At 37.4% G+C, this 15,058-nt stretch overlaps 2 protein-coding genes across 2 annotated transcripts; one reads left to right on the forward strand and one right to left on the reverse strand.

The window, feature by feature from the left end:
• Positions 1-44: 44 nt before the first annotated feature.
• LOC111333168 (substance-P receptor-like) lies at positions 45-3,998 on the reverse strand. Its single transcript, XM_088756765.1, has 2 exons — positions 3,277-3,998; positions 45-2,572 (listed from the first exon to the last, which is right to left on the reverse strand). The coding sequence occupies exon 2, from the start codon at positions 2,538-2,540 to the stop codon at positions 1,512-1,514; it is 1,029 nt and encodes a 342-aa protein (XP_088612891.1). The 5' UTR covers positions 2,541-2,572; positions 3,277-3,998; the 3' UTR covers positions 45-1,511.
• A 6,789-nt stretch (positions 3,999-10,787) lies between these two features.
• LOC111333157 (neuromedin-K receptor-like) lies at positions 10,788-14,609 on the forward strand. The gene is made up of 3 exons (XM_088756770.1): positions 10,788-10,993; positions 12,357-12,407; positions 13,208-14,609. The coding sequence occupies exons 2-3, from the start codon at positions 12,365-12,367 to the stop codon at positions 14,158-14,160; spliced, it is 996 nt and encodes a 331-aa protein (XP_088612896.1). The 5' UTR covers positions 10,788-10,993; positions 12,357-12,364; the 3' UTR covers positions 14,161-14,609.
• The last annotated feature ends 449 nt before the right edge of the window (positions 14,610-15,058 follow it).

Consider the following 15,058-nt stretch of genomic DNA (forward strand, 5'->3'; position numbering starts at 1 on the left):
ATGCCTCCTATTGATTTAAATAGGCTTCAAGTGAATCAAAACATATGTCAAAAAGGAGACCTTGTTTTGAGTGACTGGAGACCTCATCAATTTTGGCCCCGGTTCTTTTGGGAAGAAAATGCGCACCTCAAAATCAATGATGAAATGTGTCAGCGTCATTGTTATTTCCACTGGTTTTCCTTTGTTAAAAATTGGATTGATGCTAATGTAACAGTGAAAGTTTTTGGGGGTGAATTTGAACTTTAACGTCTTCCCAATCCCCATTTTGATTAAGCTTCCATTCTCAAAGAAGGAAATACGCAATGCTGATACACAATGTTATTCTGCTTTCCATGTTCCCCCTGTTGAGATGGGAAAATTTAGTTTAATTTAGTTGCAATGTCTCTTATATTATAAAGACAAACAACCAAAGTTGATTGCTGCCAACAGCATAACTGCTATTTGTTATTGATGTAGATGATAATTTTACCTTTTTTTTTTATTTGAATTTGTTCTCTTTCAAATAAAACTCAAAAGCATGTGCAATGCTGAACACAAAGTAGATAGATCCAACTATGATTATCACTTCCTTCTTAAAGGAAAGGAAATACTGTGTGGAGTATGTCAATATACTTGTATGATTATCATAATAGAGGAAAGTCTATTTTTAAATAAATGCTCTTTCCCTTGAACCACGATCTTACTGCCTCTTAATGTACCGCGTCCTTCAGAGAGGAAAACAAGAAATTCATTACCAGAAATAACTTGTAAGACATTCAAGTTGTATACAATTTCAAAACATACTTAAAAAAGAATTGGTGGTGGGACTGAAATAAAATATTGTAGCGTGCCAAACCAGTATATAAGTGGATATTGCCAGAGGCAAAGAACAAGACAATTTGAAAAATTCATCACACAATGGAGAATCTTACAGCCGTTATTTAGATATACGATATGCATTTATTTTGATGGAGTAATATTCAATAACATTTTATTGTCAATAATAAGTGACTCACTCTATGTAATAATTATTTGTCCATTCTTTGTCGTCAGGGATCCTGCGCCTTCAAGCCTTATTGTCTTTGATAGGTTTCCTGACCATTTGTTTTTATGTGATTTATCTCTCCCCACGTAACTCTGTAGTTGTCTGTGTGATGCCGGAATACTAAATGACAACTTAAATTGAACTCATCGAACAAAAAAGTCCAAATGACCAATTTTTAAGTTTGCATAACCGGCGTTTCCCACAGCTCGATATTTGGGACTTTAAGCAGTCAGGAAGGCAACGCCACAGAAGACGTCGATTAAAAAAATGAGTTTCTACTTTTAGTTAGAATTTCGAAAATGGCTGCATGTGTTTACCGTCCCATAGGACGCCAGATCTCAAACTCAACATAATGCGTAAAAGTAGCGTTGGGTTCCAAATGTAAATTAAAATAATTTGCCGTCGCGGTTTCGCTTCGCAGACGACGCAAATTTTTTGTGATTTTACGTTATTGTTTTGCAAAGGACGGCTAAGAAATGTACAAAGTCTAAAACGCACGTGCTGGGCTATTGTTCTGCCAATTAGATCTTTTGTTTTTACACGTTCTCGTTGCCGTAGCCGTCGTGGTTTGCTTAAAGTCCCTATTTTTACCTCTGAAATCATGAACAGCAGTATCAACCCGTGATTTCTTACAGAAATTTCTATAATTATTTTTAAATCCGTTCCGAAAGTTCCTACTATAGATGAAGTAAACATAGGGATTGATTCCACTATATGCAAATGCTATCAACAAAAGACTAGAAGTTAACTTTTCTAAGTTGACGTTCACGTAACCAAAAAATTTCAGAGTGATTCCGATATAAAAAGGAACGAAACACAACAAATACAGCACCACTAGTGTAATCATCATCAGTGTGACTTTCCTTGCAGTTTTAATAGCTTCGGCTTGTCTTCGATTCTGATTGGTTCCTTCTCCTGGTACCTTGCGTGACCACAGTTTAGAACAAACAATCACATAGAGAACTCCTGATATCAGAAGAGGCAGAAACAAATTTAGAGATACAGTCATAGAGTAAAATAGTTTCCACTGTTCGTAGACGCGTTCCAAATGGCAAATGAAATGGTCTTCAGTCTTTTTCATGCTTCCCTTGATAAGGACATCTGTGGAAGAAGCTAGCGACCACACCCATAGCGTAAAGACTATCTTCTTTAAATGTCGTGACAAAGGTGATGTTTGCAAAGGTCGAGTGACGGCATAAAAGCGATCAACAGCAATAACTGCAAGAATCCAAACCGAAAAGATGGTTGGAAGAAACAAGCTCGTCAAAAACAACTTGCAGGTTATCAAACCCAAGAATCCTCCAAACCACTGATTTCCCATCGAACGAAAGGCAATATTCGTTGATTCAATCAACGTTCGGTAGAGATCACCGCACGCCTGGTTTAAAATCAGATAGTTGGTGGTAGTTTTCATGGAGTTATCTGTTCGTATGATGTGGATGATTATCGAGTTTCCGAATAGTGACGTGAAAATGAAAATGCTATAAACAGCAGATAACGCAGATTGGAATTCCATATCTGCAGATTGACTATCAACTGCTACAGTGACTAGAATAGAATGAAATAGACATCTTTAGGAAGGGAATGGTTATCGGTATACTAAGCTATGTTTCCTCATGATGATAATCGACCGGAGTTGTTGTTTAGTTTCAGTCAAGTTTGAGAGCCTCTCTGGTACTCTAAGCCCATACAATAACGGTTTGATCAGGTTCCTACGCTCTAATTGGTGAAATGAGACTCAGACAAATCGCTTGGTCGATATGGTCATCTTCTTCGAAGCATCGTCGAAACTGCTAGGACTAGTTAAGTATATTAACTTCCTATACACGGATAAGGTGTAAGAAAGACGATAAAATGTGTACTCGATACGGTAGATAACCTACTACATGAGACAGGCAGATCATTCGCAATTAAATTTTTTTATTAAATAGTGACCGTAAATAGTAGTCTCTAAAAGGAAATGCAATCATGAGATCAAGCAAGATGTCTTTTGTAAATTTTCGGTGAACACAGGAATACCAAATCAACTTTCATACCAGATTAGAGGAAAGGCAAGAGTTTCTAAGTAACTTCGTGAGAAAGGCAAGAAGTTTTCTTGATTTTATAAAATTTTTCATTTGTTTATTTCATTATACGTTTTCCAAAGTGGAGATTAAATTTTGCCTTTGGAAAGTTTTTATTTAATCTTTTAGGAGTTAGACCTCTTTTCGGTATAAATCTAACCAAAATGATAATTTTCAAACCTATCTTACCTCTTCCTTGTAGTTTTCTTGCATTTAAATCCACATTGTATCCATGAAATTTTATGTCATTCCTCTCTGTGCGGTGAAGGAGAGACCAAAAATCATTGTTACATTATGGTTTTACCCATCTCACTACTATCTTTCTGTCTATCAATACACAGTACGAAGGTTCTATTTCATTATCATTGCCTTTTAATCTTCATCCAAGAAGGAAGTTCTAAGGTTACAAAACAAACAGGTACGTCCTGTTTTCCATGAAGGTTTCTCCATAACTTACGTTCATCCTCGTTTGCTATTTTTCATTCATCCGCGAAGCTGTACACAGTCTTTCTTTGGGCAGAAAGTTCAGTCTACTCGCTTTTCGTTCTTCGTTTTTGCAAAACTTATCGATGTTACCGTAGATTGAAATTTTCTCATCCCTCTCTTCTTGTGTGTATGTCATCTGAGATGAGTTTTAAAAAAGACTGGTTCCCAATTTGTTTGATTTACAGTTTGATTCCAATAACGCAGGTGCTTCTCTTTCCTTTTGATATTAGTTTTGAGTGGTTGGTTTGGGGACAAGATGACAAGAATTTCACTTTTTGTTCCAGAATATTCTATTCATAACTCTCAATCTATTTTAATTGCGCTTTGTCACTCACAGTATCGTTTGCAAAGTTATTAAGAAACTTGAGAGAAAGATGAATAAAGTTTGATCAGTATTTGTGTGGCTTTGTATAAATATAAGTCCCGTAATTAAAAGGAACGAAGGCGGATAAAAAAGTGACACGTATTGGAGTTGTAATGATAAAAACAGCTTTTGTTTAGCACGTGATTCTAATCTATTCCATCAGCAGGCAAAATTCATGTATTTATGGCGCAGTTATCTTCCGTTACAGATGGCAACAGACATGAACGAAACTTTCACTGCATTTTATCTAGGCCATGTTTATTTGAAAGTAAGATGTTATGAAGAAACTGAGAGACCTGAGTGAGGCACTAGTCGAAAATAGTGGCTCGAAAAAAAAAGGAAAGCTCTAAAAAGTTGGTATGTCGTCATTAATCGTTTCACAGGTCTCTATTCGCTCTCCCTTTCTTTCGCTCCAACTTTTCATCCTGGGCGTAAACTAGCGATCTATAAGTTAATAAAATAACCATTATGCAGTTTACATTAGAGTCTAAGAAATGCGAAGACTTTTCTCTCCTAAGGTGACTAGTACATGATAAGTTTTTACTGTCATTTTCATGAACACGTTTGGTCAAATCGCTAAAAGGAAGATAACTGGGTGCTTAGTCATACGCCTACACAAGTCGGGGAGATTACAAAAGCGTACACTTTCATTACAGAGAACAACAAAATCACATTTTTAAGAACCTATGTAATTTTGAAAAAAAATAAACTGGGTAATAAATTATTGAATAAATTTATGCTGGAATTGTATTCAGGTCTGAAAAGGTTCACCTGCCTGCTGTAAACCTAATCTGTCGTAAATCAGTGGAAGGAAATTCAAATTAACACTTCGCAAGTTGATGAAAGGCTGTTTCACCAAGTAGCAGATTATGTTTGGCATTTGCTAAATTTTACTGAGTTTGCGACCTGCATTAACAAAGACATAAAAATATAATCCAACCATTAATTTTCGCGTGATTTTATGAGCTGCTTCACTTCAGGTGGTGCAAAATCACAGAATAACCCCATCTGAGCCTAATGTATAAAGGCTGATAGTTTCGAAAGAAACTGTTTGGGGCTGCATCGGTGGGAGTAACGAAATAATTTGGATATATCAACAAAGTTGAAATGGTAAATTGGCCACCGTAACGATTACAAAAGCTGACGTTTCGAGCGTTAGCCCCTCGTCTGAGCGAATGTACTCGCCTAATGTACTCGGTTACGTAAATCGCGCGCGTATCTGTCATACTGGATCAACAATGGCCTTTTACGAACGTTTTTGTACGATATTGATATTAATGAAATGCTTAAAAATACATAAATCCCTTTCTGGCGTGCTGTTTTATGGGCTGATGATATCCCTAGCAGAGAGATTGTCATCAAAAAGTCACATTTACCCTCAAAGCTTCGCTTTTCGGCCGAATATGATAAACAGTTGAATCTGTACTAAGCGGTTACCTTCGAGGAATGGCGGGGTGACCCACTGACACACGTTGGCTGCTTAAAACAGGTTCCAGAGAATAGAAATTTGATGCAAAAGTATAAAAATCACCACAAACTAGCTCAAAAATATTACTAGCATTGAATTCGGGAGATTAGAATGGATTAAACTTTGCTTGGAAGTTTATTCCTAGTATTATTTGGTTGGTTTCGCTTTAAATGTTCAATATGGGTGGAAGACAATACAAAAGGGCCGTTGGGACCCACTAAAGGGTGACCCTGACCGCTTAAGGGGGATAACTGCTTAATAGAGGTGAGAATTACAGTAAGGAGTAAGATTTTCGAGAATTTGAAGACTGTCCTGTTAGTACGGTGACGCTTAATACAGGCTGTATTATACAGTAGGGGTTAAAACATTTGGTTTCACTCAAAAAAGGATAACATCAGCGCATCCTTAGATTGTGGACAGATTCACCATTAGAAAGGATTCTTACTACAAGTCAAGCAAACAAGAGAACTCTTTACTTAAGTCCTACCTTGTGGAACTTTGTCAAAAAGTTCTAGACGATAAGCTCGCTAGAACGCCAGGAATCTGTCCGGGTCTGAGCTTCCTCTTGAACTTCTTCTGGAAAAAAGAAATAAAAGAGCATGTTAGCACAATTACTACGCAACTAAAAGATAAGTGGTACAGGCGGGTTTCACTTTGAAACTTAGTCTGGTCCTAGAATTTGTGTAGTACTGTAGTTTAGATTGTTTATACGGGCCCCCATCCTTAAAACCAGCATTACTGGTTACTTTACAACTCGATTAGTTGAACTAGAGCAGCCTTATCAAATAATGCAAATAAATAGATTAATAAATTGATAAATATGATCAATTATTAAAAACTGGATCATTGGATAATGCAATTAAAGACTTTTTATTAGCTTAGCCATTATGGTATATGAGCCAACATATCATAATCTACAAATATGTTAAGCGTACGCGTCAGCTTAAAATTAAAAAGGGAGCTAAAAATTTTAATAAAATTTAATAATTTAATTTAACGTTTTTAATGAAACAATTATTCCACTCGCGCATGTTGGATATGAGATGATTATAGCCAACTCGGCGCTACGCGCCTTGTGGGCTATCTATCATCTCATACAACGTGTGCTCGTGGAATAATTGTTAGTTAGAACATAGCTAGCAGAGCCGCGCAATCAAATTCAATATACGTAACCGTGCTCAAAATCCCGATAGTGCACGCTGATAGCGTCAGGAAATCGCTTCGCCAGAAACTTTTTTTTTGCGCGCGAGCGGCCATTGTTAGCGCGGGGAAAAATATTTCGCGACAATAATGGGTACAAACAGAAACTCGGCCCGCTAGTCCCAAAACGTAGACAATTTTCCGACCTTTTAATTTCCCATGGGCTAGAGTTCTTAAATGAGGCGGAAAAAGGGAAAAACAACGGAAAAGGAGACTCGGCATCAGCGCCGTCACGATTCGCTTCGCTTGATACTGTTGTCCGTTTTTCGTGTCGGATTTGATGATGCACAATTCCACCGGCTATGTTCTAAAACAGTTGGTTCATGCTTTCAGCTGTGCACTATCGAGTTATGGAGCACGTGGGAAGTTTGGAGAGCACTCAAGAAGCTAGAGTTGCCCTCGGCTATTGCCTCTTACGCTTCTTTCGTGCTCACCAAACTTCCCGCGTGCTCCATAACTCGATAGTGCACGCTAAAGCATGAACCAATTGTTAATTATCAATCATTTCTTAATGCACTGATGGTGAATGATCTGTGCCAAGGTCTAGTTTCGCAATGTTTTAGTCCATTTTTAAGTGTGCTCGTGATTATTTTGGGAAAAGGCCTTTTGGGATTTTTCTTCAAAAGGCATGCCTGAAACTAGCTGTCTTATATTCATTTAGATATCAACGTACTGTTGACACCGAGCTCATGAAACAAGATGAATTTGATCTCTACAAGCTTCAAATTGTTCTCGTTTATAACAAGGATCCTAAGTAAAAATTCAAATCAAGAGTAGTGACTGAATGCTAAATGAGAGGACATCATACTTATGGTGGTGGAACTTATAGGAGGCCCACTACGCTGTTCTAGTCTGAATTCAAAAGGAGATTCAAAAGTAAATAATCATCACTTCGTCTACATGTCATTTTCGAAATAAGTTCTTCCTTTTTTACAAAGTGACATAATCTTCATGTTCACATACACCCAGTGAAAAGAAACACGCTTTTCCTTCGGAACGAATGTTTTCACCATCTCTTTTGCTTTGGCAAACGCATTTACTCTTAGTTTGAATGGTAATTGTCGCTTTCAAAGGCTTGAAGAACAATTTAAAAAAAAATGTTTTTAATAATTTTGTCTCATAAAACACATCAAACGTCACAGGAACAAAACAAGGTACACTGCAGGCACATTTTTCCTACTTTGCAATATCGTTGGCTCCGGTACTTACTTGACAACTCGTTCATTTTTTACTTAATACGGAGCGAAAACTTCTTATGACACAAAAAACAAATTATTTGATCGCACATCAAGCAGCGAAAAGAAATTCAATGGAACTAGGTCAATAACAGGTTTTATTACACGACTCGGGCAGTCAGAGGACCAGTAACTAAAATCAACCAATCAAAATGCTCTACTGCCGGTCCAATATTCTCTAAGTATTGGACCGGTCACTGTCCCGAATGGTCCCCAATGATACCGCACTTGTGTCCCTTTGAACTTCAGTCGTGTAATAAATCTGTTATTAACCAAGCTTGCTCGGGACCGTACTGGAAGAATATCAGCCCTCGGTCTTTTTTGTACGGACCTCGCTGCGCTCGGTCCGTACTGTCAAGACCTCAGGCCGATATTCTCCCAGTACGGCCCTCGCGCTTGATTAATAAGATATATGAATTGAAGAAGACAGTGGGCGAGGAAAGTTACTCGAATGATGATTGTCATAGTTGTGTCATACCTAATTTTTCGGCTTCCGTTCTTTATACTATTTAACAATTGGTTCAGGCTTTAGCGTGCACTATCGAGTTATGGAGCACGTGGAAAGTTTGCAGAGAACGAAAGAAGGGTAAGAGTTGCCCGAGGCAATAGCCGAGGGAAACTCTAGCTTCTTGAGTGCTCTCCAAACTTCTCACGTGCTCCATAACTCGATAGTGCACAGCTAAAAGCATGAACCAATTGTTTTATAACATAGCCGGTGGAATTGTGCTTCAAATCCGACGCGAAAAACGGACAACAATATCAGAAGCGATTGTTCGCGGTAAACAACATATTAAGCAAAACAGGAATTGGTTTTATTTCAAATTTTCTTTTGAACGCTCGAGTATTACTTTAATGCAATTTAAATACAAAATTCTTTATTTTTAAAAAAGAAATTACGCTCAAGAATTGCACTTTTATTTAACAATTTCTGGCGAAGCGATTTGTTCATGGTATCAGCGTGCACTATCGGGATTTTGAGCACGCTTACGTATACGGAATTTGATTGTGCGGCTCTGCTAGCTATGTTAGAATTACTGTTCAGTTCTTTGGTGTGTAGATCACAAACGGTTTTCTTTTGGTTTTAATTTGGTCCACTTTCGCCTTCTGTGAACTAATCCTTAGGTTTACCTCATCTCTTGTCAAAGACTTCGTACCAAGTTAAAAAATCTGTTTGGTTCTTGTTTTGGAATAATTCAGATTACTAAGCTTGTTTTCTTCTGATCCAAACGAGTAGAGCAACACTTCTACTATACTGGGGAAACGGGTCATGGCACAAATATGAGCTTCAAGTTCAGAGCCCCCTTAAATTGTTCTACATTTCAGTGAGAAACAGGAACACAAAGCTAAATCGGGTATGAAAGGGTGTTTCTATGGAAATTTATCATGTCATACAAATGATCAGTAATTGGGCCTATGCTCGACACTCTTTTTTACCACAATCGGCAGTAATGTCGAAATCTGATTGACCAATTTTCCATTCTTGATAAGAGAACGCTGCTCGCGTCAACATGTCGCACAATATATACGCACAGAACAATCGTTGTACATGTATTTGACATCGATATTGTGGTGAAAAAAACATTGTTGAATCCACAAAATTTTGACCATTGTGATGACGAATATCTTTTTTGAAAAGAGTAAAGACCACTCTAAAACCAACGTCGCTTTTGTCAGTTCGCGAAAACTAACTGAACGAAAAATTAAGGCCTAGGTAGTGACGATCAATCAAAGAACGGGTCTTTAAAGACAACGAAACCTCTTACACCAACATGGGTGCCTAATCTTTCGATAAGTTCACCCTTAGGGACTGAAACTGATAACATTTTACCATTTTATTTTTGCCTACATTTTACTGAGGCAAGATATGCATTACAAAGCAAGAGCTCATAATCGATCGTGGGTAGCTTATCAAAAAAACCAGCTGGCTTAACCATTACATTTAGCAAATGCACTTCTATTGAAGTTGTGGCGGCATTGCCACAACATTTATTACTAAATAGCAGTATCTAATGCAACACAATATGGTAAACGGCACGAAATCTCTCAATATTCTCGAGAACAAAATATTTGGCCAGGTTAGATAAATAAAAAACCGAACATCGATCAAGGAAATAATACATCTACAAAGTATCAATGTTTTTTTTTTTAAGTTGAAATAGTCTGAAATGCCTTCACGTTTAATTGCAAATTTTTATGTTTTGCAAGGTTAAAACTATGCAGTGGTTAAAATCATAAATCCTTTTTATAAACGTAATTTCACCTTGAATTAACCGTTCAAGAGTAGAGCGGCGTTTTTATGCGTGGTCACTTTCGGCGATATTTTCAGCAAATATTGAATTACAGAAAGCTATATGAAAAGTTCAATCTCTTTAAATGTACCTTTCCATTTAATTGACATGTTTTGTGTGTTACATTGTTCAAAAAAATTAACCGCTATGCTAATTATGGTGGATTTTATCGTTACTGTGCCTGCATTGCTGAGTTCTTATGGTCTCTGCATGCCCGTTCGCGTCTGAAAAAAATTGCGATTGACTCAGATCAGTGAGCTATTTTACCCTTCATAATTTTTCTTTAAACTCTACCTTGCATTTTCGAGTACTATGATTTTTTGAAGTCCTGCCACGCACCTTCTGATATGAATTTCAAAACGTCAATTTTCGAAAAGGATTAAATTCACCTGTCTCTCTGGATGATTTTTTTTTTTCAAAATTATTACATTTATCGTTATCTTCAATGGGTTTACTAATAAATTGATATTCTGCGTTTTAATGGATATTGTGAAACACTGTTAGAAAAAGAAGCTTTGGTACTGACGCACGTTTCTGGGAAGTACCAAGACTGTAAGATGTTCTTCTTTATTCTCGCTTCATAACCATAAGATCTAAAGTTTCCGAACAATGTTTGCACATTTTCCGTTTCCTCGGTTGCCTCAGATCTCATATGGTTCAGAAGTTACGACTTGCATTTATCAAAAACGCAATGGTCCCCATAATACAATTTCCACTCAGAAATTTGGCCAATGAGGTAGTTTTTCGCCAAGATATAGACAACAATTAGATTGGTATAAATTACAGTCCATCCAGATGACACATTAAAGAAAGTTATAACATCCATATTCTGCATTGGTAACCTTCGACTGCTCTCCCCAGGGAGGTAAGAAAAGTTTTCAAATACTCCTCTCTTTAAGGCTCTTTAATTCTTTTTATATTTTTGCACTTGATTTCCTTAACGCATCGCAATAGTTTTGAATTAGCATGAACATCGAAAGAGTAATTTTCAGATGAATAAATTATGCAGAATGCTTCGAAAAGATTTTGTTAACGCAATTTTCTTCGAAGAAAACATGCCATAGTGCCATACAGGTTTTTGCCATGACTGCCCTACGACTCACCACCTGAAAAAAAAAATGAATTGAAAGACACTGCTCGACCACAACACGCAAAAGTATTGTTTGTTCATAAGTCGTTCCTTAGGCTTCGGCCCTTCAGGCTCGACCTAGAGATTTCTAAAATCTCAAAGATTTGACGCATTACCTCTGAAAAACGTTTGGTCAGTACCATCTTATGGATGGGGACATTTTTAATACTCCTTGCTTTGAACGGAAGTTGCGTAAGCACACAGGAGACGTTTTTAGAGATGACGCAATGCGAAAGTTGCGTAAGCACGTGTAGGCTAGATAACGAGGTTGTAACAGGAGACGCTTGGGAGATGATGAAATTAGTTTTTGTGTGCGAGAGTAGAAATGAAAACGAGGAGGAGAATAAAACAGGATTTGTTAAGGACAATTTTCGAGTACGTGAGTTAGAGTGTACCCCACAAGTTCGGTACAGCTTGAAGGTCCAGCGTGCCTAATGGAAATTTGAGTAATAGGCTACAAGCCAAAGTAAATGCTGTGAGCATCGCTTGTTCATTGCCATTACACCCGAGGGGGCTTGTACCAACGTTGCTTAGTTAAATATGCCAAGTTTTGTCCATAGTGTTACTAATGAAAATGCGGGAAACACTGAAGTTATTTTAGCGCTGGCTTTATCGAGCTGCATGCAGCATCCTCCCTGTTTCGTAATTAGAATTTCATGTTTTTGTATCAATAAACTGAGTCGAATTTATAAAAAGCCACAAAAAATGGCTAATTTTTCGTGATTTAAGACAGTGTTAGGGTTTCCAAATGTCGCTAACAATGGGAAAACTTTGTACACTATTATGCGCTTGATACGCGAATTGGCAAACTAATGGTAAACAAAAAAATAAATGGACCAAACTAAGCCTCTGCAATCGAAGGACAATTGTAATCATGTACTACTGTTAAGTGACTCAATTGTGAGCATTAAGGTTACAAGGTAAGTAGGGAGGAATTGCAAAAACATAATAATAAATTTAATAACTCATATTTATTCTGTGGCTCGATTTATTCTTACAAAAGTATCTTTTGGTTCTCGTCAAAAATGTCGTTGAAGGGGCGCCCCAGAATTTAAATGGACCTGTTGCAATAATGTTTGTTTTACTGTAACTTTGTCAGCTTGGAGTATGGAAGCTTCAGCCATTGTACCTTGGAAGACAAATAATCAAGGTAAAAATTCAAATAGTAGAATGGTTTATTACCTATTGTAGATCAGTATGCATTGGGAAGCACAGCTAAATTGGGTTTTAAAAGAAGACTTAGCCGAGCGAAGGTTTGAGTGTAAATTTTACACTAGTTTTAGAGCTCTGACGAAGTATTTTTATATTTTGATTTCTTTTGTTTTTTCTTCTTACCGAGATTAAACTTTGCAAACCGTTAGCCCTTAGGTGGAGTTAATACAAGTTTAACTTGTAATCCTGGATTAGCTCTAAAATTTAGGTTATGTGGGTATGGGAGAGGGGGAGGCCGGGGACTGAGGCCAGGGACTGAAGCCGGGGACTGAGGCCGGGGACTGAGGCCGGGGACTGAGGCCGGTCAACAGCAGCTGTACGTTGCACTCACTCACTGTAACAGAAGAAGTCAAAACCTGTAGTTATTAACATTTCAGATGACACTTTTCACGAAATGCACAGTTTGAATAATTCTTCACTCGTTGGAATTTTTGTATTAAGAATCTCTTGCGTTGTTCTATGGTTTGCGATTCGTTTGCATACGAAGCGAGGACATGCTTCTTTCTATTTAGCTTTGATGGCGAAAAACTTAGCTAAAGCGCGTCAGTAAAAACAGGCGAGACTTTATGTTTTACAAGTGGACAGTTCTGATCCAAACAGTTGATAAATTGATACTACCAAAGTCCGCGTAATGTTTGTACGTGTTACTTTCTTACAAACTCCTTCAGTTTCCTTGTTTTTCTGTTTTTTGTTTTTTTTTTTATTTTATTTTATTTTTGTAATTGTTCGTTAAAATAGGAAACACTTCAAGCCCTCCACTTTCAACCAGCCAATCAGTGCTGCTCGCAAGTTTGGCGTCAGTCTATTTCGTTATCGTGTTTGCTTCCATATTTGGCAACTGCATGATCATCCACATCATCCGTACAAGACACTTCTTGAAAACCACCACCAACTACCTTATCCTCAATCAAGCATGCGCAGACTTGATCATTACATTTACTGTTATGTTAAGCATGCTGGGTGATGAACTATTTCACAGAAGGTGGTTTGATGGAGACTGGGGATTACCTATGTGCAGGCTACTGGTGTGGTTTCATTTTCCAGCTGAGTACTGTTCCATCTGGAGCCTCGTTGCCATAGCCGTTGACCGTTATTATGCAGTAGCTCGCCCTTTGAAGTTTTCCCCTTTATTTCACCGTACAAGGCTAGTAGTTTCCTCGATTTGGGTGTTGTCTATGTCTTCGTCAGCTGGCATGATTTCCATGGCCAAACTTGTCTTCGTGGAGGGAACTGGCCACTTTTGTGTCATAGATTACTCCCATGTTGAGCTGTCTGCAGCAAGCATTGTAGGCCTCTGCGTGTTGCTGTTTAACTTCGTCGTTCCTCTTTTGGCCATGGCGGTTCTTTATTCAATCGTGTGCTCTCGTTTGTTGTTTAGAGAAGTGCCTGGCGATGAAGCTGGTCACGATACAAGGCACGCAGAAGCCATGAAGACAGCAAAGAAAGTTACCCGGATGATGATCATCGTTGTTGTTTTGTTTACTTTGTGTTGGTTTCCTTTTTTTATGTTCGTTGGTTTGGACAGTTTGCACAAGATTGTAATACCATATGCTGCACTCAAAATTGTGGTGTGGTTGGCAAATGCTTATAGCGCAATTAATCCTTACATTTATTTGTCATTTTGTAAAAAATTTCGTAAGGAATATATTATCATTATGACGAAATGTTGGAGGAGGTTAAGGTGTGGTTAAGACTGTTTTATCCTGCCTTTATCAGGCTTGTATGACTAGTACCGTCGCCTTTTGCTCCTTTCTTTACTATGGCTATGGGTTTCAGTGTGATAGGAAGAATACAAATAAAAAAATTTTGGATTAAAAATTTTCACTCACGTATCGCAAGTGCACTACTAAATGTATTTCATGACTTTAGAGGCACAGATCGAGTTCTATACCCGCTCAATCATTTCTTTAGCTACGTTGATAATGATAAAGATAGTAAAGATAATCATAATAATATTAACAATAATAATAGTAATAATAGTTAAAATTATGAGTCCTTACTTAATCTAAGCAACCTGCGTAGAGAACAGATAGTTTGACCGAGCTAAATTTTATAAATTTGACAGAACTTTTAATTTTATGAAAAAGAATACAAGATAATGATTAAAAATATTAAAAGATCATTATTCTCCTTTTCTTTACCATCCCGCCATCCTCTTATTGATTCTAGTGATATTCAACTATTATTCGCCCAAGGTAAATAGTTGTTTTTGTATAATTCCCTAGATGCCCTTGAATTCTGTAGCAAATATTCGTTCTGCTGAAACCATTCTGTTGCAGCAATTTTAATTACTCGTATCGAGATAAAGAGCCAATTTCCACAAGAATGTAGCAAGGTTCATTTTGTTTAATCAGTTGTTACTCCGAACTTATTAGCGTCTTTTGTGCTCTTTGGACTTGAATTTTTTTTTTATCGCGTTCATCAGTTCCTGCACTCCAATCAATCCTTACATTTACCTGTCGTTTAATGAAAAGTTTGGAAAAAAGTGTAAGATCATCTTGGGAAAATGCCGTACTTAATTTAGATGTTGCCACACCAAGGAAAATAAGCTGGTAACAGTGCTAGAAAGATAACTATGTCTCAATGGGA

Source organism: Stylophora pistillata, chromosome 4 (genome assembly GCF_964205215.1).
Source record: "Stylophora pistillata chromosome 4, jaStyPist1.2, whole genome shotgun sequence".
Classification (NCBI taxonomy): domain Eukaryota; kingdom Metazoa; phylum Cnidaria; class Anthozoa; order Scleractinia; family Pocilloporidae; genus Stylophora; species Stylophora pistillata.

Bases quoted from the DNA above. Each gene is read 5' to 3' on its own strand.
- LOC111333168 (XM_088756765.1), bottom strand. From the start codon at position 2,540: ATGGAATTCCAATCTGCGTTATCTGCTGTTTATAGCATTTTCATTTTC.
- LOC111333157 (XM_088756770.1), top strand. From the start codon at position 12,365: ATGGAAGCTTCAGCCATTGTACCTTGGAAGACAAATAATCAAG. The intron at 12,408-13,207 runs GTAAAAATTCAA...TCGTTAAAATAG, and splicing joins TTGGAAGACAAATAATCAAG to GAAACACTTCAAGCCCTCCA.